Below are 26,145 nucleotides of genomic sequence, written 5' to 3'. Positions count from 1 at the left end.
GAAATAGATCGTTTGAACACAGGTGTTTAAATCTATGGAGATCTGAATGCTAAAGACATCCTTACCAGCCATGCAGTGAATGCCGGAAGCATTAAAAGGGATTTGAATCAAAGGCATTTTACTACCAAAGTTTATATTGGTGAGTCACAAAACGTCCCATGTCATGAATCTTATTGGCAAAACTATGCAAGCAACTAATTTTCCATATTGTTGGCAGTTCTGAAAAATCTTAAAGAAATTTCCTTGATCCTGAACACCCTTAAAAATAAAACTGAATAAAATGTCAAAGCTAGATGCTCTTGCAGTTTGCTTTCCCTTTCCCCATCTCCTCTTTTTTTTTTTTTTGTTTGTTTTGTTTTGTTTTAGACAAAGGTGATAGAATGGAAATGTTTATAGAATGCTTCAGGATAGTCAAATCCCCATTTTTCCCCCTAGGAAACTTCAATCAACTCTTCTTTTTGACTCTCAGACTGTGAAAAGTCAGAAAGTTCCTTTTTTTGCTTGATTCTATATCAGACACATGACAACAGGAGGTGTCTGCCTCAGAGGCTGTGTTCTCTCCAGCTGAGGCTTCTTTTCCTTAGGAAGCCAAGGAGAAGAAACACAACTTGCTGCTGCCTCACCCAAGCTATGAATGGTTACCTTTTCCCATGATTTTTTTTTTTTCTTTTTGAAAGGAGACAGCAGTCAGGGAATACAAGAAGAACCAACTGTGGCACCAACTTCTATTTGCTTCCAGCTCCAGTGCAAACCGTCTGTTTCCATTGAACTTGGCAGCTGATAATATTTGCTCAAAGTTTATTGTCTGCTTTCCAAGAATACAGCAAGAAGTGTTGACTACTAAGTACTAGGCATGACGGTCTTTAAAGAAAATTTCAGGAAGGCAGCAAATATGAGAAATGATGCCAGGAAGTATCTACTAATGGATTTCAACTTCCTATACTCTTTAATTTCTTTAGATCGTCCTTCGGCAAACCTGTAATACTGGTTTACCATGATCTGTTTCAACAAAATCAACAACAGGGAGATGTTTACAGAGTGGTGAGTCCAGCTCAAAACTTTGGTTCAGGATTCCTATTAATTTCCATGCTACATCTTCCTTGGCCATACTTTGCAAAGGACAACAACAAACTGCTAGTTACAAAACTGGTCTGATTTTTAAAACACAGGAGTTGTTTGAAAAGAAAAAATGGTGTTTTTACAGATTTATGGGGACTTCTTCTGTAACATGAGTTTAACAGAACCAAAGCTTTTTTCCTGGCAAATTATTTTCTGTTGATTTCATGTTCCAGGTTTGCTCTCCTTACTACCTTTACCCCAAAGGCTCGCTGTACTTTCTTTTTGAGTATACATCCAAACAACTACACCATTGCAGCTCTGTTCCATTTACTGCTCAGCAGTTACAGACTTGGAACCTCCATATTCTTCTGCTGTAAGGAAAAAAATGTAGTAGCCCCAGGCCACAATTTGCCTTCAAAAACCTTCTCCTCTATCTCCTCTCTCCATGTGAAGGGGATGCACTTCAGGCAGAGTGAACAGAAAAGCCTCAGATAGGACAACAGGTTTGTAGGCAAACAGGTGTGATGCTCACCACGATCCTACAGCACTCCATTCGTAAACCATACACCCTAAGTGTAATTCATACTAGGACAACATTGTTTCAGAGGAAACTTCCTTATCTAGGAGCCTCTGTACAGCCTGTGGCTCACCTCCTCCCTGACAGGACAGTCCTGGACTGTGTTGCCAAAGCGTGGGCAAGCACAGCACAGGACCTCATGGGAGTCTGCTCCACTCTTTTAGGGACCCGCAGGATTTGTAAATGAGCTGCACAGAGTGATGCAGGTGGTGGAAAGGGGCACCTTTGCTTAAGCACAGCAGGAGGAAGTACAACTTAAGTACAACTAGGAGAAAGTTCCTATTTTCCCAGGCACTTTGCCCTCAGTTTGAGTGGTTTAGTAAGATTACTTTTTCTAAATTAACTTAATTTTCCCTCTAGAACACAGCAACTTGAGATTCAAAGACTTCTCCTCTCAGAAAAGAGTTTAGAGATGCAGATACATCTCTGTGTGTCTACAAATATCGAAGGGCTGAAGGGTGCAAACAGCAACCCCACTGGCATCCTGTGCAGGTGTTCCAGGTTTTACATCTTCCATTACTCTGCCTTCAGTATTCTGCCAGGTGAATTTTAATAAATGCAGCCTGCTCTTGCATTCCCAACCCTTTTGCAAGACACAAAAGTAGGCAGCACTCCCACAGGAGTTGGAGGAGAAGGGCCAGCTTAGCTGGCTACAGCAGCCTCAGAGAGGGAGGAAGCTGCTTCAAGTGCTAGAAAGGGCAGGGTGAAGGAAAGCTGAGGAGCAGCACAGCCCAACCAGCCACAGCAGCCTCTGGAGATCCAAGCTGAGAGATCGGGAGCAGTCAGCATCGGTATGTGTGAAGTAGGGAGCCTGGTGGAAGGGGCACTGAAGGGCCAGGGACCATGGTAGCAGAGAATGGAGAGAAGGAGCAGGAGGAGGCAAAGCTCGGGTAGGACAGATCTGGGGAAGAGCCCTACCTGGCAGAATGGCCAGGGAGCAAGGAGGAGCCTATGAGACAGACTGATAAGGGAAAACAAGTAGCTTGGATGTTCAGAAGGCTTTGAAGTAGGCGATTTTGATGGTCTGGAGCAAAAGAGGGCAGGAGGTGGGGAAGGAGCTGGAGGTATTGGGACTATGTGTCACCTAAGGACATAAATCAGGCGAGGCTGGAAGTTCACAGAGCAGACTACCCAGCTCGTACCTCCGACCAGGACACCGGCTGGCAGGAGAATACCTACACATGATACCTGGCACCCCTTCTCCATCTACAGCTGTTGGAAAGATGGTTGCCTACAAGAAAAACCACTAAATACTCTACATAAATTACGTTTCTCCTAACGAGTACTATAACTGAGCCAAGAAACCGGCTATCACCAACCCCACCAACAGGTCTTAAGGATTTTACCAGCCAGGACATACATGTTTTGAGTAGTCTCCAAAGGACTTGCCTGACCCACAGCAGTCCTTCTAGGACAATGGTGCTGCCCCTGACAGTAACACGAGCTCCGGGCCTGCCTCCCTCTTGGATGCTCGACATCTCTCCGCTCACACTTCAGCGCTAGCCTGTCTCCAAAGGCAAACGAATGCGCGAAAGGCAAGTAAGGCAAGTAGGTGAGACTAACTAGGATTAAACTGACTCTAGGTCTGTGGTTCACTTCCCCGCAGCCTCTAATGTGTCAGTCTCCCTTCCGCAGCTGAGCCGAGAGAGTCCTGGCACAGGTACAATTTCCTGATATTAGTTCAGGCACGTAAGACCTGAGCCAAAGCCCACTAAAATAAACCGGAGCCTCACGTTCACTTCATCAACACCACAATGCAAATGCTAATAATTCATATACATTTTAAGGTATGTTTTTTATCCAGACGTTAATTTTGGTTCTGAAAAATTTCTCAATTGCAATTAACCATGGGTACAAATATTATTTAAAAATCCAAATATTGGTGTCAGGATCACAAAGGGATAAGCAGGTGGCTATTACTAAAATGCACAACAATGTATTTCAGTCAAAAAACAAGCAAATTTTTTTACAACCACCAAATGTACCTCACTAAGATCCTACAAAAACCTTAGCAGAAAAAGAGGTAAATTTGATCTACAGTCTGTGAGATTGGTAGACAAATAGTGTATTCAAGAAGGAAATCATTTAATTGCCAAGGGATGTAACCAGTTTCTTCAAATTTTTAATCTCCTCTGTAGACAGTAAAACAGACTTGGTATGTCTTCCACACAAATGCTAGTCTCTCACACTGTTCGTCACTTCAAATTTTTCTTCTTCATCAACAGTTACCACCTTCCTACGGAGTGAAAACTGGCCTTATCTTCATCACCTGTCACTGTTTAATTTGCTGTCACTTTCAGTAATATTACCTAACACCAAACAGCATGGATGGCACCCTCTCCCCACTGAAATTATAGAAAAATAAAAACCTCTTCAATTAGCTTCAGCAGGACCAGAATTTGCACTTCTCATCTCCCCAGGGTCTAGCAGTCCAGGGAACAAAAGTATAGAAAAACAGCTGGGTCTGTACATGCTGGGACTGCGCTGAACCCAGAAAACAGCACGGTCAGGCTTAGTCTTCTTACCTCTTTGTCTTTTTATTTCCCTCCTTTCTCTTTTACTCTTTAATTCCATATTTCCTGCCAACGACTTTTCCCATCTCAGGTCACTTGCTTGATCCCTGGCCATTTTTCCTCCCCCACATCTGAAATAGCTTTTCCAGAAACTGAAATGCTTGGTTCTTATTGACAACAGATGCTGTTTCTGCCAAGAATTAGTTGGGTTTTTTTCCTATGGTTTCATTCCCTCTCTTGTTTTATCTGCCGGGGTCTTTTTTGTTTTGCTTCTCTCCTTTCCTGCCTGGTATCCTAGTCTCTCACTTTTCTCCCTTCAAGACTGTTCTTCTCTCCCCTTTTCCCTCATTCCTTGTTTCCACTACTTATGTCCTGTTTCTCCCTGGGGCATCTTAATTCCTTTCTTTTTCTGCATTTTTCCCTCTCTCCCAGCTTTACTTTACTCGCTCCCTTCTGCCTTCAGGTACCTGATGCAGCTGTACAGGCAGCTGCTGTACAGACAAACTGCTGCTCTGCCTGCAAATCCTGGAAGGAGCGGACCAGCCAAAAGGCCCATGGATGCATAGAGGAGCTGCGTGTGTCCTGCAGCTGACAAACAGCTCCCAGGCTGTAAGGGGCTGCCTCTTCTCACCCAGCCTATCTTCTCATGTCTGGCTGGGACACAAGTCATTGTAAATAGTTACAGGCGAGCAAAACCATAAAATCATGGCAATGTCTATAAAAAGGCAACAATATTTAGGTAAAACATTTAATAATAAGCCCCGAAATTTAAATATTTTTTTTCTATAATGCTCCATTCTCTGTCTACAGCTATATTGTGCATTAGCACAAGCAAAATTAAAGTTGAAAGCTAGGCGTTTCATAGCAGTGATGTGTTTTTAACCATTTTCATTGTTGCAAGTAAACATGGAAGCAATAATAATTCTCACTAGCTCACTCATCTTTAAAAGTGAAATTCTTTCCAGCAATATGGTAATGCTCTAACCCAGAACTTTTTAAAAATTGAAAACACATACCACGTATTGTATAAAATATATTATATTACACAATAAAGCACAGAGACATTTTAATCAACTCAATACTCCAGTGAAGTCCCGAGAGTCAAATAAATAACAGAAAGATGAACATTCCTCTATCTAAATGCATTTTCTTCCCAGAACTTCAGAGAACATGACGCAGCAGAGTTACCTGTGTCTCTCAGGGACAGACAAACATGATTTAAGCCTAATGTTCAGGGTCACCGTAATGGGCCCAACCCACTCCAAGCTGAAATCAACTGGGATTTTTCCTACTGATGTCAAAACTGACTGCGCCTCAAGAACCTTTAATAGCGACTTGTGTGCTGAGGCCCTATGGTAGGTGAGGATCACAGAGGCCAGAAAGCTCCAGCATTAACCAGGAACCAGGAAATCAAAGTGAACAAAATCACTTAACTTTGCATAGTGTTAAGCACCTGATAAAACACCAGAACAGAGCGAAAACACCCAGCCCCCATGGTAAACTCCTAAGCCTCAGAGTGCACTGCAAGGGTCACAACCCAGGAACATCATTGATCATTTAGTTGCCATACTTTGAAAAATTGTTTTACAAAAATGCATGAGGGTGTCCAAGTGTTACCTTCCCTCAGGAAATTCCATGAACAAAAAAATTTGCTCTACCTGCAGGTAAACCATATTTTTTCACTGCGGCACAAAAGACATCCCGGGTACGTACCAGCCCCAGCATCACTCGCGCTGCAGGATCTGTAGCACAAACTTTATAAATAACTCTGCTCAGAGTGCACAGACCGGCTCTTAATGATCCAAAATCACTTTCCTCCAGCGCTGACAACAGCAAAGCAAGCACGTGTGATTTACCACATAAACAAGGAGCTTAAAGAAACAAACAGTGCTATATTGACAGTTACATTTCAGAGGAGAATCACCGTATTTCTAGCTTCCTATTATACTTGTTATGTCTAAGAAATCTAAGTAGCCCCATTTCCAAAGTACTCCAAAGAGGTGTTGCACTTATGGATATGTAGGTGCGTATGTGTACACACTTTTTTAAAGTAGCATGTTACAAAATAAATATTGTTCTTTTCAAAAATGCAGAAAAGTTATTCACAAGTTCTAATTCTGAGTGTGATTCCCCTAATTTCTTCAACAGGCAGTAAGCAGGTGCCTATGGCATTGTGTTGCTTGTATTTCTCCCCAACCCATACTGTACTGTGCAGTATATATTACACTGCACAAGAGGAACAGTTAATCTCTTCCTGAAGACATGTGAATGTTTTGGGAATGACCTTTCATTAAACTTTAAATTCCAAACTGCCAACGTCACCATTGCTCACAGAAAAGCTAATCAAAGTTTTAAAGTCCTCTGTGTAATATTTTTTATCTCTTTGCACATGTACTTCACTGTTTGCTACTTTTAAGATTTCTTTCTGCAAATTAGTAACATAAGTAACATTTTCTTCCTTAAGAAAATTTTTACTGACTGAATGGTAACCTGTTAAAATTGCAACTTTAGAGAAACTATGAGTAACAGGAAGGATAAGTCTGGAAATCTCTATAGGCTTGGGTATGTTTCTTCCATTTCTTCGTTGATGTTTAAGGCAGCATTTGTACACTTAGGCAGCCTGATGAAATCTTGAAGTGATTAAGATCCAAAGATGGGCCGTTGTGACCTTTATGAATTCTCAGGAATATTATCCAAGACCAAAAATGAAAATAAACCAATTCCATTCTGTATCACAGAGCATTTCAACATCTCAAATGTTTTAACGTAAGTTCTAATGCTTGCTTATAAATAAAAGAAATCTAAATGGTATTGCTCTGATTTCACCGCCACCAAAGAACCCAATCAAGAGAAGCTAGTTACGACGCCACTGTCATTAAACACACGTTAAAAGTTGTGAAGGTGACGGTAGGTTTTCACTCACTATGGCTAAGGGTCCCTGGAATACCACCGTCTGCACAAAAGTGCCGACCTATTACAAATAAAAAAAACGTGCTATTTGTGATATTTGGAGTCCCACATAAGTCATTAAGTAAGCGCAACTCAGAGTCTAATCTAGGTCTACTTAAAGTGTGATCCTTTTGTGTACGCTCCCGCTTACAGGCAGAGCCAGCTCCCGGCACCAGGGGTATCAGATTCTTGCAGCATCCATGACACTTGTAAGCATTCAGTGGTCAGAACACCACTACATATCCTTCAAATGACATGGACCAGTGAAGCTGGAAGGTATCTTCACTGAACCAAGCCGGCTGGTATCTCAGCAATCCACCAGGACACGAGCCCCAGCATGCCTTCGGCGGCACGCAGAGTCTCGACTGAGGAGGAGGTGGTGGGGTTTGCATTTTTGAAAAAGTCAACAGTTTTGAATATTGAAATGCAATGGGTACGTGCCAGCTACAACGGCGGCGGCTCAAAAATACTGTATGCTGCAAAATGCCGGTATTTGTTTTTTACTGTAGGATTTCGGAGTGAGAATCAGTTAGACAGCAAGGTGATAAGCACGACAAAACACTAACAGAGCGAGCTAGCCAGAGACAATAAAAGAAGGCACAGCATTTCCAAAGTTAAATAACAAGGGTACCCATTACATGAAGATATAAAGAGTCCTCTGCATTAATGCTAACAGAGCGTATTATCTAAAATATTTAATAATGTACTAGTTTTTCTTGCTGCTGTTAAGTCATTAATAATATCCACCTATTAGTTAAAAAGCTGAAGAATACAAAGTGTGCTTTGATTTCTGCGCTACCGTGCCACTGTACTTGGAAGATGGTATTATCTTTTCATTTTTGAATGAAATGAAGTATATAAGAGGAGAAAAATAAATATCCCCTTCATTTCGGGTGTATTTACTGTTCATTAAACTACACACTGTGCTTTCAGTCCCTAACACCAACCTCATATTGTCAATCTTTTGACATCATGATTCATTACCTTATTAAATGAAAATAACTGACATGTCATGGATGTAAGGACTATGAAGTCACAACTTTCCACGCACAATATGGACATTGCCCGAACATCAGCAATAGCAGGCTGTGTGCCAATAACACGGTTATTTATGAAGATAATTAATTAGATTTAGGACTTGAGTATCGCAGCTTAAAACGCCCCGAAGACACAACTCCTTGATAAGGAGTAACATGGGAGGGGGGAATAAATAAATAAATATGGCCTGTAATAAATTAATTACAACAGGTTCCCAAGGTGTGGGTTCCTCACACGCGCGGTGAAGCCCCACATCCACTCGCCAGCCCCACGGAGCAGCCACGACGGCTGAGGGAGCTGCCACCACCAGGCCGGGGCGGCCGAGGGACTCCGAGGAGGCCTCCCGCCCCCGGACGCGGCCTCCCCGCCGGGCCGAGGGGAGGGGACGAAAAGTTTGGCGGTGCCGGGGGCGGGCAGCTCGGCCCCGCCGCCACCGCCGCCCTTCAGCCGCCGCCGCGGGCGGGCTCCCGCCGCCCGGCCCGGCCCGGCCGCCGCCACCGCCCCCTGCCCCGCCGGAGGGCGCCCGGCCCAGCGCCACCCGGGTCCCTGCCCGCCGCCGCCGCCCCGGCCCCGCGGGGACCCCCAGCCTCCCGCGGCCAGGAGCCGTCTGTGAGGGAAAGCGTCGTCCCCCCGCCCCTGCTCCCCGCCGCCCCCCTCACCTGCTGGCCAGGCTCTGCCGGCAGTGCTGCCTGAAGGGCATCAGGTGGTAGTTCATGGCGTCCAGCAGCAGCTTCTGGCAGACGGGGTCGGTGCGCATGAAATCCACCGACTGGACCCGCTCCACCAGCTCCGGCGCCGGGATGAGGGCGAAGCGGAGGCGCTTCATCAGGTCCGGGGCGTACTGCATGCGGGTCTCCCGGTCGTGCTCCAGCCAGAGGACGGACATCTGGAAGAGGGCCAGCTCCGACTCGACGGGGGGGGGCAGCGAGTCGAGCAGGGCGCGCATCTCCTCGAAGTTGAGCAGCAGCACGTCCTCCACCAGGTACTTGTTGGCCAGCTTCTTGGTCTCCTCCAGGCCGTGCAGGGCGGCGATCTTGCACACCTGCTTGTAGTTCTGCACCGAGATCTGGTCGTTGAGGAACTGCACGCACAGCTTGGTGACCTGCGGGATGTGCAGGATCTTGCTGACCGACAGCACCTCCTCCACCGTGTCCAGCGAGAGGGTCACGTTGGCTGTGTACAGGTACTCCAGCACCAGCCGCAGCCCGATGGACGAGCAGCCCTGCAGCACCAGGTTGTTGATGGCCCGCGGGCTGGCCAGCAGCTTGTCCTCCGGGGAGGAGGACGGGGTGCCGGGCTCCTCCTGCGGCTGCGGGGGCGGCGGCTCCTTGGGCGGGCCCCCCAGCCCGTCCTGGGCGCCGGGCCCCAGCCCCAGGGCGTGGGGGTGCCCGCCGCTCCCGCCGCCGCTGGAGAAGAGGGATCGGAAGTACTGGGAGCAGGAGGCCAGCACGGCCTTGTGGCAGTGGAACTGCTGGCCCTGGGCCGTCAGGGTCACGTCGCAGAAGAGCTGCTTCCTCCACAGCAGGTTGAGGCCGTGCAGCAGGTTGTCGCTGTGGCTGGGGTCGAAGGTGGAGGTCCTGTCCCCGGATCTGGACATGGCGAGCGGGCGCCGACACACCTGCCTTTTAAACCCTCCTCCAACCTGGGCAGAGGGGTGGGGAGGAGAGCGGGGTGGGGTGGGATGGGGTGGGGGACACACACACACACACGGGACGACACAACAATAAACACAGAGCTTTTAGAGGCCCCGGAGGGCGCATCCCGGCCGTGCGGCGGGGGGAAGCAGCCGGGGGACGGGCTCCCCCCCCCCCGAGTCTCCCCCCGCCCCGCTTCCCCCCCGGACGGGCTCGCTCGGAGGGGCCGCAACTTGGGAGGGATGGAGAGATGTATTTTTTTTACCACCCCCCCAATCCCCCCCGCCGCCCCCCCCCGCCTTTCTTCTCCCTCCTGGGTGCAACCGGTCTACTCTCCAGGGGAGGAGCGAGAAAGCCGGGGACGTTTTCAAAGCTGAGCCACCCCTACCCCCCAACCCCCCCCCCCCCCCCCCAAAAAAAAAAGAAACACCTTACCAACCGCCCAAGCAATCCAACACACAGGAAATAATACACCCCCCGCACCCCCATCAAACTCCGCGATGCCCAGAGAAACTACCGAGTGACTGAAACTCTGCCGGGAAGGCGAGCAGCCCTACCAGCCCCCGGCCCCCTCCGGCCGCTTTGGCAACTCGGCGGCACCGGGACCCGCTTCACCCCCGGGGCGGGGGGGGGGGCGGCGTGCCCGGGGCGGGGGCCCCAGCGCAGGCCGGCACCGAAGTTAAGGCTCCTTCCCCTTCTCCGCCCCAGCTGGGGGAGGGCAGGGGGTATGTTTGCAATACTTCGCACCCCGGAGGAGGCTGGGGGGGTGGGAAAGCGGTAGCCCCGGGCCCGGCGAGGGGCCACCCGCTGCTGTCCTGCCCGGCTCGCTTCTCCTCCTCGCAGCAGACGGCGCCGCTGCCGTAACTCCGGTAACTACGTGAAGTTCAAGTTGGGGGAAGGACGGGGGCGGCGGGGAGCAGGGCCCTGCCCGGCCGCCCCTCGGTCCGGCCGGGCGCAGTGTGTCGCATCCCCCTCCCTTGCCCCGACCCCGTGTGCCCGGCCCGGGGAGAAGGATGGGGGGGGTCGGCGGGGCAGCCCCGAGCCGCGGCCGCACCTGCGGGGGCTGCGCAGCCTCCGACCCGCGCTGGCCGCATCCCGCCCCGCCGAGCGCCGCCGCCGCCGCTCTTCCTCCTCCTCCTCCTCCTCCTCCTCAGCGGGATCCCGCCGAGACCCGCTCCTGCCATTGCAGCGCGCTCAGTCGCTCCTCGCTGGGCTTCCTCTACCTCCCTTCATCCCCCCCCCCCCCCCGCCCCATTTATCGGCACGGCGAGGGGCTCCCTCCAGCCGCTTCCCCTGCCCCGCCGCCGCTCAGCCCCGCTCCGCGCCCCGCTGCCGGCTACAGAAACCTCCCGGAGCCTCTCCCTTTAAGTGGACCCGGTCAATCCTCCCCCCCGCCCCGCACCGCACACACACACAGACATACATACATGCACACACACATATATACACGCAGACACACACTCCTCCTCTTTCTCCCTCCCCTTCTTTCTTCCTCGTTTTGCCCATTTCTTGCAATCGGAGTTTATTCTGCAAACGCGTTCGTTACACAACTGCCCCCCCCCGCCCCCGCACACACTTCCAGCACACACACCCGCACACACAGACACCCCTTTCCTCTCCCCCCAACAACAAACAAATCGGGAGACACAAGAAAATGCACAGAGACGGTTAGACACAAGGCCAGAAACTTACCTGCTCCACAACCAGCTGCCAAAGTAAAGGTTCACTTAAGCTCCCCCCCAAAAAAATCAATTGTCCTTCCTTTTTAAAGGTTTGCTTGCTCCTTCCAAAAAAAAAAAAAAAAAAAAAGAGAGAGAGAAAAGAAAGAAAAAAAAAAACCTTCTGGTTCCCAACTCGGAGCAGTCACTCTTTACAATTTATTTTGTCGTACATCATTTGATCACCATGAATTAGCAACAGCAAGAAAATGTACGAGAGAGAGAGAAGGAGAGAGAGAGAAAGAGAGAGAGAGAGAGAGCGCAGAGCTTTCTGCAAGAGAAGAAGAAGAAAAAATGTACGTGTGACAAATTATGCTACCAAGAAACAACACATCATTATCCTTGGGCCTGGGGCTCAGTGAGTCGTAACGAGAGTAATAGGAAATCCACGGTTGGGGAGAGAAACGGTCGTGCATGGCCAGTGGAGAGAGACCATACAGGGGGATGGATGCTGGAGAGACTCGCAAAATTATGGCTCAAGGCTATTGTAAAAATTGTCGAGCGTAAATGACTGCGATTTCAAACATCTTTGGAAGAAAGAAGGGGAAAAAGCGAGCCCCCCCCCCTCCTCTCTGCCTCCCTCCCTCTCGCTCTCCCTCTCTCTTCTCTCTCTCTATAAAGAACCGTCAAGTTTTAGTGCGCATTGCTAATTAGTCAATTTCTCTCTGCCTTCACAGGCTGGCGACTTTGCTGCTGAGCTGAAACTGCTAATTTCTGTGACCAGCTTTTTTCTTAGCTGTGATCTGGATGAATGAGTAGCTGTCTCACAGAGATGACAAAAATAAACTCTAATCCCCCCAAAAATTTCCACTACATCTTTCTCATGCATAGATTTATGATCTTCAAGCGCCCTGTGCAATATGCAAACTTTTTGTGTGCGTGTGTGTGTGTTGCTGGGGGGGAGGGAAAGAGAGGGGGGGAGTAAGTCTGTTGTATTCAGGTTGCACAGTATTTTTTTTGTGTCTCTGCTTTCCCCCCACAACCCGGATGTGATGGAAATAATGTCTGATTTCAGTACCCGATATATTGTCCCCCACCCCCCATGTATTTATATTATTGCTTTGACAGGATACATCCTCCTTCCTTGTGAGTATGATGAGGCTGGAGGGGTGGAGGGGAAAGAAAGAAAGTGAGGCCACTAAATGGTGTTAGTGGTAAAACGTTCCCTTTACATTTGTTCCCCTGCACTGTTCAAGATTTATGATCTTGTTTGAAGGCATATTTTCTCTATCGTTTTGTCTGGTTAGACAACCGTCTCTGAACTTCACTGTCAGCTCTTCAACAGATAAGGGTTCAGAAGTCACAGTTTTGTTTTTTTTTTTTTATTGGAAGATTAGCATATTGTCAAATTTGTCTTTCGGTTTCGAGACTTTGCAATGCAGAAGCCTGAATCAAATGGCAAGAAAGCAGCTGCTATTTCACAAGTGTAACCTTTCAACTTTCTGCCAGAGCTGATACCCCAGAAACATGCACGGCATAGTCCACGGGTTGAGGCTTTGTTTCGTTTTTTCTCCTTTATAGTTGTAAGAAGCAGAGGGTATTCACATTGTAGGCATTTTTGGGCTTTTTCTTTCCACCAAGGGGCATATCGGTAGAGGACATGTTCTCCACACTTTATCCCATGATATATTACACCCTCACATTTATAGCTCTGTTCTTCTGTTGTCAAACCTCCAATTGCCAAAAAAAAAAAAAAAAAAAAAAAAAAGAAAAAAAAAGGTGGAATGTATGCCCTTGAATGAAATGCACATGAAAGGAAACTGGAGTGAGCACTTATAGAAAGTTTTACCTGGTGTGAAATCGACAAGCCCCATCCCCTTTCCCAGGTAATACTCAGACTTATGTTAATTAAGATACACACCAGGAGTGGGACTTTGAATGCCAGATCTCATGGTCTTTCTCTTTGACTTGGCCAAGGATGCCAATGCATTTACAGAGCTGGAGTCGAATTGCTCAGGAATGCAAAGGACTGGAACTGAAGGGCATCAAGGCAGTTTTTGCTTTTATTTATTTTCTGGTGACCTTAGAAAAGAAATTATGCCACACCTTTCTGGTTTTCCTCACTGTATAGCTCCCTTCCTCCTCCCTGCGGCGTCAATTTTTTCTGCAAGAAATTACCAAGAGAGATTAGGCAGCTGGTGTTTTAGGGCATGGTGTTCTACCCAAAAGAATGACACCATCATATGCTGCTTCTAAACCCATTTCCTTTGTTTTGCTCCTGTTGTGCCTCCCCTTCCACTCAGCTATACCCTGTTGGCCACCCAGATTTTGACCCTGTTCATGTGAAGAGAAACATGAGTTACAAGATGCCACTATTTCGATAGTAGCTGGTGTCTTCAGTGATGCGAGTTGTCTCCCAACTGTAGTAGATGGGAAGAACAATTTTTATATCATGCTTGTGCTGCTGAACTTTACTGCTGTAATGGCTGTAAATAATCCCCACGGGGTTTTGTATCAGTTTTCACTGACTGATGTGTCACACACTCTTATACCATTGTAAGCTGCCAAAATACGTCTGTGCCAGTGAGTAGCAAGTTTCTGGGACTAGCGTACTGGTATGTTTTGCTCATTAGTGAAACGACCTGTTTAATTTTTATTTAGCTTTGCTACACTAACTGAAGTTAAAATAAAGTTCAGTCTTAGGTATATGAATTACATTGGATAAATATTTCCAGAAGTCCTGGGTATGGTATTTTCTAAATGGGCTTGAGCACTTTTGGAGGGAAACTTCAAAGTTCCTAACTCATCTGGGTGCTTTTCAGAATTTTAAACATTATATCTGCAAAGTAGAAAATTAAAGTTCCTCCCTTCTAGGCAGCAGCTGTCAGCAGAAAATACTGTGTTTTCTTTCTTCTATGAGTACTCTCTGACCTGCACCATGTAAAATTACACGTTTGGTGGTGGATTTTTTTTGGTGGAGAAAAACTAGATGTACTTGCCATTGGGTTTAAGCAGGGACTTCATGTCTCTAGCTTATAAACCTAAGATCATCACAGACTTCAGGGAAACCATTGGGAGCAAAGAGCCTCTCTCCCAAGGCACCGAACACAAACTAACTCCTGTGCCTTCCCTATTGTAGCTGTAGGGCTCTATCCCTAAGCAGGCTTTCCAAAGAACAGCAGGCAGTGCCCCATGCTTTCATCTTTTCAAAGCCAGAGGTTAGTAGATGTTGTGCTCTTGCGTGTCTTCCTTTAGCTCATCTCTTTCTTTCCATACAGACTCCTCAACTTACCAAAGCCTCAGTGCAGAGGCTTGTAGTAGGGAGGTCAATACTGCAAAAGGAACTGAATCACATCTTGCAATTAAAGAAAGAGGTCCTCATGCAGAAGGGGCCTTCATCAAGAAAGTATAAGACATTGTCATTAAAATCCCAGGGAACAAACTCAGTAAATACTTTTCACTAAGAGTAATTTCATAAAAAAGAGAAATCTAGAACCCCTTTATTATTTGTGCTTGTAATATGAAACATATCTCTGCACAGTTGATGTTTTGTGGGGGATTTTTTGCAGATTTTGTTGTTGCAATATACACTGATATCCTGGCGCAGCTCAGAAATCAAGTTACATGCATGGTATCTTAATTATTAAGAACAAAAATAAGTGTCCATTCTGAACACCTGCCCCCCCTGTTTGGGCCACAGAAATTGCCTTTATGCGTGTCATCGGGCCTGCTGAACTCTCTACAGTCTGCTTTTCTGCCACTGCTGCATTTGAAATGGTAGAACAGAGATGATAGCGCTCACCAGAACCACCTGTATGTGGATGGGATCTCACACCATAGGAAAATAAAGTTCTCCTGGGGGGCTTCCAGAGTGGTAAAGACTTTGGGTAAGCTGGGTCATTTTTGTTGGGCAACATGCCATGCTAGTTGTTTGGACAGATCTGAGCCCACAGGTCCCTTTTGTAGCACAAGTAATATACAAATAGATGAACAACAGCAGGATTGGCTGTTACCAAGAGCTACTCATGCCAAACATCGCTGTATAATCCACCCTGACGTTTCTGATGTGGAAGTTTGTAATCTCGTGCTTCTGAAGGTATTCCTGACGCCACAGCTGCCCTGATCCTGGAGCATAGATGAACTACTCCCTTCATCCATTGCCAGGTACTGTCAGTCTAGGAGTAGGGCAGGGGTGGACGATCCCAGGAGGTTGTGGTGGTGGTTGTTGGAGCCAGGGCCCATGAGACCGGACATGTGGATTCCCACCACTGGCACACAGTGATTGTACGTACCCTGGCTTGTGCACTTTGGGGTTAGGATCTGAGAACCGTCCAAAGCTCACAGGTGCCTTGTTCCCTGAGGAGGCTTCTTGCCTGGAAACAGAAGAGATGTGAGGCATTGCAAGGAGCTGGGAGGGAGGGAGATCCTTGAGGGAGGGAGAGTTATCTTGAGTCTAATAATATAGATGTAACAACCTTGACCCAGGTACATCCTTTAATATCTCTGTGCTTCAGTTAACAAATGCTAAAAAGGGTTTTCATTAGTGCAGTCCAAGGCTCTCCCAGCTTGTGGTCCATCGGCCCTGCTGAGCACATCTGCCCAGCTCCACCCCCAGCTGGGGATTTCTGAATGTTTACTCTCACGCTTGCTATGCCTGTGGCTGCCACAACCGTGTGGCTCTAGAGACTGGCACAACTGGCCCCAGAGGTGTCACAGGCATCCTGTGTCCTGGTTAATCCATGCTTGCCTTGTGCTTTAAGATTCCTCCAGGAATACTGACTGGTTTTATTTATACACACAGACATACCGTCAAGTATTGTTTCTATGCCTGAATGTATCCAGAAATTTTCCTGTAACAAAGAGTCGTAATACCATTAAGTATTCAGACTTTTCCCCTGCTTACCCAAAGCTCTAGTGGGGATGGACTGGGAGCTGCTAAACAGGACCCTATGTGAGTGATCCTAAGAGCACTGAAAGACAAACTGTTCTTCTTCCGCTCACAGTCCCCAAAATTGCATCAGGGTAAGCGACATAAAAAATAAAAAAGTAATTCAATGCAATGCTGTGCAGTCAAGATGATATGAATAAAGTTTGTAAAAAAACAGTGGCTTCTGAAAAGTCAAAATATAAGGTATTGCCTCTGAAAGAGCTATTAAAATAACTTGGGGGAGGCAGAACTCACAACTGTTAAAAGAAGCAGCTAAGCTTGGGGAAATTGCAATCTAAAAGCAAGGTGGATTAAGCAAATCCTTCTGTACAGAACCATGCTACAACTAGGAACCCTCTAACCATCACTCGGAAAAGCTTACACTCTGGGACTCGATTTTCAGGCTCATAATACAAGTTTTAGTGATTGTGTCTGCACTGTACTCCCAATTAAGGGATACTCTCTTGTGCTTAAGTCCATTTCTGTTCAGGAAAGCATTTAAACATACTCTTAAGTGCTGTCTTCAAAGGGAATGCTTTCTTGATATGGGACATGTGTCTGCATTTGCCATTCAGTTTGGCTGAATTTTCCCAGCCTGGTGCACACAGGACTCATTGCAAAACTAGGAGGAGGATATTTCACGATCAAGTTTTGTATGGAGTCACCCCCAAGTGGGAGAGTGCTCCGTCCCAGTTGCTTGGTTTTTTGAGGCAGCATTTTGAGACACACGAAGGAAAGGGCAAGCTTCAGAGCAACAAGAACTAGAAGAGTTGCAGTGGCTAGATTTACAGTACATTTTTGTACTGAAGTAATATATAATCCATAGGTTTAACATGGCTCTCACAAGTCCCAAGGGAGCACTAACAGTTTTTAAGGGAGAGAAGAGTTTCAAAAATTTTTTTAATTCCCTTTCAAGCAAAGTCTGCTGACAAAGACTTTTGTTCTCCATCACATCTAAGTGCTCTGGGGACAGAAATCTTCCCTGCAGTGCTCCATTTCAAATGCCCCAAGATTTTCTCCTCCCTTTGGATGTAGCAGAGAGGACTCACTGGATGTCGACTCCCTCATGAGGAAATAATGATTTAATATAAAATGTAGCGTTAACTTTGACTACCAAGATATTCATTAACATAATTTGGGGGGCATAAGTTAAGTATAAAAAAGCAAAGGAAATGCAAGTTAAGGTTTATGGTCTCGTCTTGCTTTACTCCATCTTTCTAAGATAACACAGAGCACCTTCTGACCCGGCTGCTTAAATAGTAGGGCTGTTTTTAAATAGTACAGTCTTGTTCTACTGCAGAGGGGAAAAAGGTGATCTCTCTACGGAGATCATGTGTCATCGCTTTCTCAGTAACCAGACCTATTCACCGTTGTGAAAGAGTCAATGTGCTTCTTCTCCCCCATATTCCAAACTGTATTTTTAAAGTCAGAACCTGCTAACTCGAGTTAGCTAGTTTGCTGAGAGAAAAAAACCAAACACAAAACGTGGAAACAGGGCTTCATGAGATTAAAACCAAGTAATCTTTAACTTTATGTAGCCAGTGAAGGTCAGGTATTATTCCCCTAACTGGTGTTGGTCCTCACTAGTTGGAGAGGATGATTTTGGTGAACTCCAGTAGTGACTCCGATTTAACCCAACTAGCTACCCAGGTAAACAAGGACCTCTGTCTTGTCTCCACTAAGTCCAACTGCAAAATAGCAACCTGAGGTTGGTGTAGCATTGCAAAAATACACTTTTTCATCAGGGAAGAAATAACTTTGGTAGCAGATACTCTGAATGGAGAGAAAATGGGAGCAGGAAAAGAATCCCTTTCCTTTGCTGAAGTGTTTCTCTGCTCCTCAGCAAAGTGGACAGTTGTGTCCAGTTTCCTGGTTTGAATCTGGCCTGGGCAGCAGAAACCAAGGAGAATTCATCACTGAACAACTGGCAAGGTCCTCTCTATCACCAGCCAGCTGTTTCAGGCCAGTATCTAGTTCACATAATAAAAACATCCTTGTATTTGGCTCTGAGTGACATTGCCTTGGAATATGAGATGATCATCTGTGGTCTGCTTTGGTGTGAAAGATATGCCGAATGCTCACAGCTGGAAATCATTCCCCCCCTCACCTTTTCAAATATTTCCACGGTGCCAAATGGGGAATGTGAGGAAATCAATAGTAGCTCTATTTCTGTTGTATCAGAGGATTAAGAGGAGACTTTAGTCTTCCCTGTTATCAACAAACTCATTCATGAGCCATATATGGGTGGCAAAAAAGCAGGTATGAAGGTAGGTATCATTAATTTTAAAAAATGGAGATGAAATAGAATAAAGTGATATTTGATGTTGGGACCCCAGTCACCAGAACTTTTTTTTTTCTCTTTGGCTCAAGTTGCCTGGATGATTTTCAGGTACCTACTGCTCACAAGATAACATCTTCCTGTCTGCTCAATGCCTCATATTCATTTACACCAAGGTATAAATAAACAGCCCAAATATCCTAGGGCTGAGAAATGACACCGGAGAAAAATGAAAAAGGTATCCGTCTTAACTGCAATCGAGTACAGCTCATGAGCAGACAAAGGTTCATTGCTGATGTAAAGGGACAGTCCTAGTGGACCCGGTGCTCGCTCACACAAGCTATGAATCTGGCCTATAGTCTTTTACCGATGATAAAACAGGGAGATAGGCAAAATGAAGAACATCCCTCTGCTGAGAAATTTCATTTTTTAAAATTAGACATATTTTAGTTACAAAAGACTGCAAAAGTGTTCAAAATAATAAAACTGTAGGATTTCTGTGCTCCTTATCTCAAGAATAGCCACAATGATTTAAAACAAATGTGATTAAAAAGAAATTTATATATTGCACCCTGATTTTGGTTTCAGACCTGAATGGATTTTAGCTGCCAAGCGACAAGCCCTTTAAAATGAGATTAACAATGGAAATTCTGGCTTTTTTAAGCTACCGTGGCACTATTATAACACTCAAGCTTCTTCACAGCCCTTGGTCCACCGTCAAGAACTCCCGGTGACAGACACCAAGACTAAAGCAAGGGCAGTGACCCGAGTTATTTTGGAAGTTACACCTCAACATATAAGATTTCATGCAGTAGCTCTGATGACAAAAAACGAATTTACCACATGGAGTCTCACAACATATTGTGCGGTAACTCAGAAAATAACTTGGGTTTCCATTGCACATATATATATACTACGCATTAACAGCATTTATAGACACTGATCTATTAAGTCATTTTCCTACACTACCTTCAGACCTTTTGTATGAAGCAGAAAAACCATCATTAAAGCTATGGTTTGCCAGACAATTACTTTGTCAAATCTCAAGAAATTGCATAATAAATTGTATACATGCATCAAACATGAACAGCAGAGGGGTATAACAAGCTGTGTATTTCCAGTCCACTTGTTCTTTCATCTAAATAGTAGCTTTTGTTTTGAAGAGTAATCCTATGTTCTTTTCAAGGCATAAAATGTGCATATACATTTATCTATCAAACTAAGTAGAAATAATTGAAACACTTAATATGCACAGTAATAAAGAAACGCATGAACAACTTCATTATTAATGTCTATTGATTATTTATGTTTTCAAATAGGCAAATGTAGCTACTAATATTTTATCATGTTAGTCTATATGTGCATTTTGGCTTTACCTGTTTATTGGCAAATTTACTATCCACATTATGGGTGTTTTTATTGCTGTACACTCATTTGCTATGCGCATAACTGAGGTCAGTTTACGAACTGACTAGTGTTTACTCAATTTGATTACTATGTAACATTGCCGAGACTATTCCCCCTTTGGAAAATTAACTGTACAAGGAAGCCCAGTAAATCTTTACTTAAAAATTCCAAACTTTAGATTGATTTCAGCAGTGGGTCTGTATTGATCTAAAAAGCTTTGCGTTCCTAACTAAAAACTAATCTTTATTTCACCCTTTAGTGACTGCAGCCATAAATATGTTCACTCGTACTGGAGTTTAGTGGATTAATGGTTATTGGAGATTGTGGCTTCCAACTGAGGTTGGTAAACCTTAACCTTTGGAGGACAACATGAAGGCATTTACCCCTTGTCATCTGTAATAGCTGGGTCCCTTTCTGACAGTTACCTGAGTGTTAAAGAGGAGGCAGAGCAGAGGATAGGAAATAAAGTACCAGCGGCTCACTTTAGCTATTAATCACTTATTAGGCTGGCTGCTGTATCTGGACCTGACTCTTTTTCTGATGCAAAGGTGTTGAAATGAAATTATTTGTTTTGTTTGTGGTACTAGACCTCCGAAATTTCCAAGTACTAGATTTAGTTCTGGCTCAAAATTAAGAGACAACAGAAGTATTGTGTCTCCTGTTCTCTTATTTCACCAGCCCAAACCACAACATTGTGGGATATGCTTTATGTGACTCAGGATAGATCTTTCTCACTGTCTCTGACTTTTGAAGGCAGCTGGCAGGAAACATTACCTTACCTTCCACTGCAATGACTTATTAGTTATTACCCAAAACATAATTATCCCAATTGTTATAAAACCCCTAATTGCATTAATGTCTTAAAGTAGGGTTTATTCCAGAATGTCATGTTCTGAAATAGATGTCAATTAGCACTTAAGTTATGAACAAGCCATCCCTACAAAACTTTAATTCACTCAAGTCAGCTTAAGTTACTCAAGAAAGTAATGTGAGGGTAGAAATTATTCCCACATGTAAGGACTGAAAGATCTGCCCTAACTTTTCATTAAAGAGAATAATGATTATTGAGAACATAAAAAAATTATTTCATTAGCAATACAGAGAAGGTTTCACTGGAACACGAAATATACAAAACGGTAGATGTCAAGTGATTATATTAACAGACACAATTCAATATCCATTGTTCCAGAAAATATACTGAGCTTAAAGGAGAGATTTCTTCTGCAAGAAATATTGACTCGAGCCTGCCTAAATTCAAGGGAGAGATTTATTTTTCATAAGCAGGTACCATCTTGTGACAGTCACTTCTGTAATTATTCCCCTTTGAGAGTATAAGGGATACTCGTGTCAAAAAGGATAGCTGCACAGGGTGCCTGGTTTTTGGAAACTGATGTTATTTTAAAACCTTTCTTTCTATTTCAAATAATTCTTCTATTTTTGCAAATCAAATTCCCAGGAAGGGAGATTGCTTTTGTAATAACATAGAATTGCAGTTGCTGGCAGCTGTTGCAAATGATTCTAGGCAATTTACATCCCTCGAGACATTTCCCCAACATCAAGGTAATCAGGGCCAGTGGGATATAATCTGGGAACAATTCTAACAACAGGTTTCCCATCCTGGACCAAAAAAACACAGTCCCGAGGGACATGCAGATCGCTCACTGTGCCTTGACATTCACTCCTAACACTTAGCTGCAAATTTTGCATCTGTTTTGTTTATTAAACTAAGAGCATTGATTCAAACATTTAAACAAAGGTAACAAGACTGTAGGAATACCGAACATCTGCTAGGCAGAACGTTGCCCTTATTTTGCCATTTCATTTGTCTTACCTTTTCCTTGTTTCTTCAGCTCTCTCTGACTCATCTCCCAGTTTCAGACTGTGATAGATTCCACCCAAGAAGGTCAAAAAGCACAGCAGCACACGGAGTGGTACCCCACTATTTGCTGTCCTCATTGACGATGGAAACAGGATTTGTGGGGATCTTCTACAGACTTTGGCTAACAGCAGCAACTGTTGGAGCTTTGTAAGGATAATTTCAATTTTAATAACAAAGCATCAGCTTTCTTAAGCATACTGGTTTCTAGAAACCTTTGATGATCTGGAGTGAAGTTTGTTTCCCCTTAGTTGGGAAAAAAAAAAAAAAAAAAAAAAGCCTTAAAAATGTGACCTAAGGGGAAAGAATATAAAGTACTTCTGCTGCAGGAGGTTGAGGGGACAAAAATCTGCCTTTACCTCCCCACCAGGCACACATGGAGAATACACACAAAATGGTGGCAGTTAAGAGTATCCTAAAAACATTAGCTCATTAACTTTCATTAACTCAAAACTTTCTGCCGTATAAATAAAGTCACAGTAATTGCAGATATCTTCTAATTGCACTTGGGGTGGAAACAAGAAGGAAAATTTCCAGCTCATGGCCAAATGCTAAGGCTGATCTCTCTAGTTTACATTTAAAGCCCTGTCTGAATGCATATCTATTTGATGCAGCACAGACAGCAACAGCAAGAAGAATGAAACTGGTCTTTTTGGCCCAGCATGAAGCAAGAAAATCATGTACTGCCATGCACAAGACAGAAGACCTATTGCCTCTCCCTTCAGCACCAGCTGTATAGATCTTTCCGGCATTTGGGAGATACCTTCACTTGTCCACATGGGACTGTCTACCTGAGGAATGGAAAGAAAAATGAATCTGCCTCTGACTACCTCTTCCTCTGGCAGGGCAGACCTGGTGGTTGTCTGAGCTACCACTGTAGGGTTCATGTTGGCAGGAGAACTAAGCACCACAGGGAGCAGTGGTGACACCAAGCTCATTTCTACTGAATCAGCTTTGCAAAATGGTTGCTGGACAAGGAGACCAGCTCTAAATGCTTCTAGGTTATTGGGATGAGCAAGTGTGATGGGTCAGCGGGATAATAGCTCAAAACAGGGGAAATGAGAGTATGGAGCCAAAGTCTTCTGTCTGGGAAAGGAGTACGCGGAGGTGGTATGGGATTTTTTTGTGAGGAAGACATGCCCATAAGACATCACAGTTGTCACTGAATGAGGGGGAAAATGTTTGTGGGAACCTTTGTTAAATCTGTGGGAGCTCATTACTCACGGTCACCTAGCTGAGATCAAAGTAGGGCCACCTAGAGAAAGACTGCTGTTCTTCTCAGAGAATGCCAAGCTGCTTAGAATATTATAGGAAAAATACAAAGAAATTAAAAATGACCACATCATTTCACACAGCAGTAAATATGTCATAAGAATTTTTTATCACATGGACTTGATGCACATTGGGCAGTAAGAAAATAGATTTGATCAACAGGAATAGATGCTAATATGATCTACTGAGTCACAAATCCTCTTTTTCATAATGCTTAAATACGGATTTACATGATGGACCATAACAACTCCAAATGCACCATTTATGTTTATCATGTAAATAATGATGAGTTTTCAAATTAGAATGCAGATCAAAATAGCACGCTAGTTATTCAAATGGCTTCTTGGTTCAGAAACTCACTTTTTGCATAGTTCAAAAGTATGAACTATTTAGAGCTGTGAGCGTACATTACTGAGACCCAGGTGAGCAATGTGCACGTTAGAGTGGTCCTGCTGAACTCGGTAGGTTTAAGTCAGCTGTATGAGGTTACTTATGGCTGTATGTACCTACAGGGGAGATGTCAGTAAAGACGCTTTATTTTTTCATGTTGACTTCCACGGATTCTGTGAGCTGATCACTGAGATCCTATTGGAATTCACTATTTGCTGCTGGGGGAATAATTTCTGTGTCCAAAGCACGTGCAATGTGATAACTAGCTTGCTGGTTTTTCTACCCTTATCTTCTTCCACAATGCAGTACTTTAAAAAAATGCAAGAAACCTTGCCAGGATCCTGTTTAAGCACACACCTTCAGAAATGCTGTGCTACCCTCTCTCAGCCTGCCTTTGCATGCCTCAGCTGCATGCTAGCCCTCCAGCCTGTGTGTGTATGCACAAATGTGGGGATCTACGGGAGTCAGGACAGGTCCTGCATTTGACATTTCAATCTTTAATAGTTGAGCAATAAATTGTTCTCCGGGTTGTCCAGTGTTGTTGGAAAACAGACACATTTTCACCTTTGATACTAGGATCTCAGCCAGGAGTGACTTCTGTAGTTCTCCAAGGCTAAAAACCAGTCTTGTGCAAAAGGCCAGTACAAAGGTCTAACAAGTCAAGTTATTCAAGTTCTCTCTCAGCCCCGAAAATTAGTCCTGATTGCTGTAGTTTGCAGCTGACAACAGGCTTTGGGCTGCCTCTCAGTAGAAAGGTGAGGTCTAAAAATAACCAAGACCCAAGTGTTCAGGGGATACTAGAAAGCCCAAAGGTTATTTGGCATGATCTTTTCCCGTTCTGTACCCACCTCCCCCCTAAACAGAGTCCATCCCCTTCTACTTCCTCTGAGTTAATTATAACTTGCATTGAGTAGTGTCATGGAGAGAGACATAAAAAGCAGCAACACTAATAGTACTCAAGGGGAATTTAGCAGCTCTACAGCAGAACAAAAATCTCCCAGCAAAGAGTTGTGGCAATAAATGAGCCAGTTTGATACCAGTCAAAGTCCACATGCAGATAGATTTATTTGCTCTATATTGGCCATGCTTTTCCAGCTTCATGAGATATGGATATTTCTGCAGGAAGGATTCCACGTTTAGATTGAGAGGTAGCGTGTCCCTGTAACATAAAGCATTCACTGGCCGCTGCACCCGTACAGGGACACTGGAGTTCAAATGAGCTTCTGCAAATCCCCAAGAGGGGAAGGAAAAAAAAAAGACAGGAACTTGGGCACTGCTTGAAAAGAAATATTTGGACCTACAGCAGAGTTGAGGAGGGGATGGAGGGGGGAGAATCTCACTGTCTCTGTTACTGTTTGATACAAGTCAGAGACAGGCAGAGGTAACCAGCGTATGAACGGTGTGATGTGAGGGCTTCCCCAGCCTGGATGCTCCTGAGCTGTGCGGGCGATCTGGGACCATGGGCAGAGCGCAGCCCATGTAGACATGGTGCAAGGAACAATGCAAAATATGTCGGTGGTGCCAATATTTAGCGGCTTGCTTTTGCTTAATTTATTTATGTTAATTTAGATGTCAGGCAAATTTTCAAGGTCAGTAGTGCCTTACTCAAATCGGCAGCTAGAGGGGACAATAGGAAGCTGCTCGCAACTGGAATCCCAACCAGCCCATCTACTTCCTTCCTCTTGGTTACTAGTTGTACCTGAAATTCAGCTGCAGTCCTTGCTTCCTGCTTCCTCTCCCTCTCCGGTGACATCTTTCTCTATCTCTTCTCAGAGAGTGGTTATCAACCTTCTCTTAAATGGTCTGAGCATCCTTCTAGTCTTCTGGTAGATTCCATCTTGCAGGAGGAAAATGGACATTTTTCAGCAAGAGGCCCTACACAGTACAGAGCTATAGCAAGAACTCACTGGGGTGATTTAACTACGTTTTACTTCAGAGTTTTCCTTTATGATGACTAAAATCCTATTTGTAAAGTATGCTGACCATGCTCTTTGGTCAAATGTGAGCACAATGAAGCCAGTGCTGTGGATACTATCCCAGTCCAGATTCTATGTCTTTGAGATATCTATTTCCTATGGGATGTCTTCACATAGCAAAGGGCTTGTACTCACACTGTGAACTCATGCCCATAACCTGGATCAGACACAACTGATAAAAGGAAAAAAAAAATGTTATTAACTCTGCACTTTATAGTTGTCCCCTAACACCAAAACAGGCTTTAGTATTTAATTCTTGAAGGTTGGAGAAGGTAAGAATGATCTCTAAAGGATGGAATTGGTAGCCCCCATTTGTTTTTCAGACTGCCTGTTTTTAAGACATATCACCTGTGCAGTATAGTTGATAGAGGAGCATGGTCTGTCTAAAGAAGCTGTAAAACATTTCCTTTGACTAGAGCAAAGGCAGCAGAAAGCTTTCAATGCCATGGATCTATGGGGAGTCTGACTTTATTTGTATGTGTTTCCCTTATTCTTTTCAAAAAGTTAAAGATTTTCTCTTGGTACTTAAAGGGCTGATTTCTACAGCAATGAAGACATCCAAATGGTTGCTCCAGGTTTTCCACACACTCC

The 26,145-nt window shown here is 44.7% G+C and overlaps 1 protein-coding gene across 1 annotated transcript in view; it reads right to left on the bottom strand.

The window, feature by feature from the left end:
• Positions 1–9,733, bottom strand: part of KLHL14 (kelch like family member 14) — a 59,825-nt gene extending 50,092 nt beyond the window's left edge. Inside the window, exon 1 of the mRNA XM_074146753.1 lies at positions 8,796–9,733. Within this exon, the coding sequence (XP_074002854.1) occupies positions 8,796–9,733 (938 nt within the window). The remainder of the gene's footprint in view (positions 1–8,795) is intronic.
• Positions 9,734–26,145: the final 16,412 nt, after the last annotated feature.

The sequence above is a fragment of the Numenius arquata genome, chromosome 4, assembly GCF_964106895.1.
Source record: "Numenius arquata chromosome 4, bNumArq3.hap1.1, whole genome shotgun sequence".
Classification (NCBI taxonomy): Eukaryota; Metazoa; Chordata; class Aves; order Charadriiformes; family Scolopacidae; genus Numenius; species Numenius arquata.
Note: the sequence above shows the minus strand (reverse complement) of the source record. Positions and strands in the feature narration are given on the sequence as shown.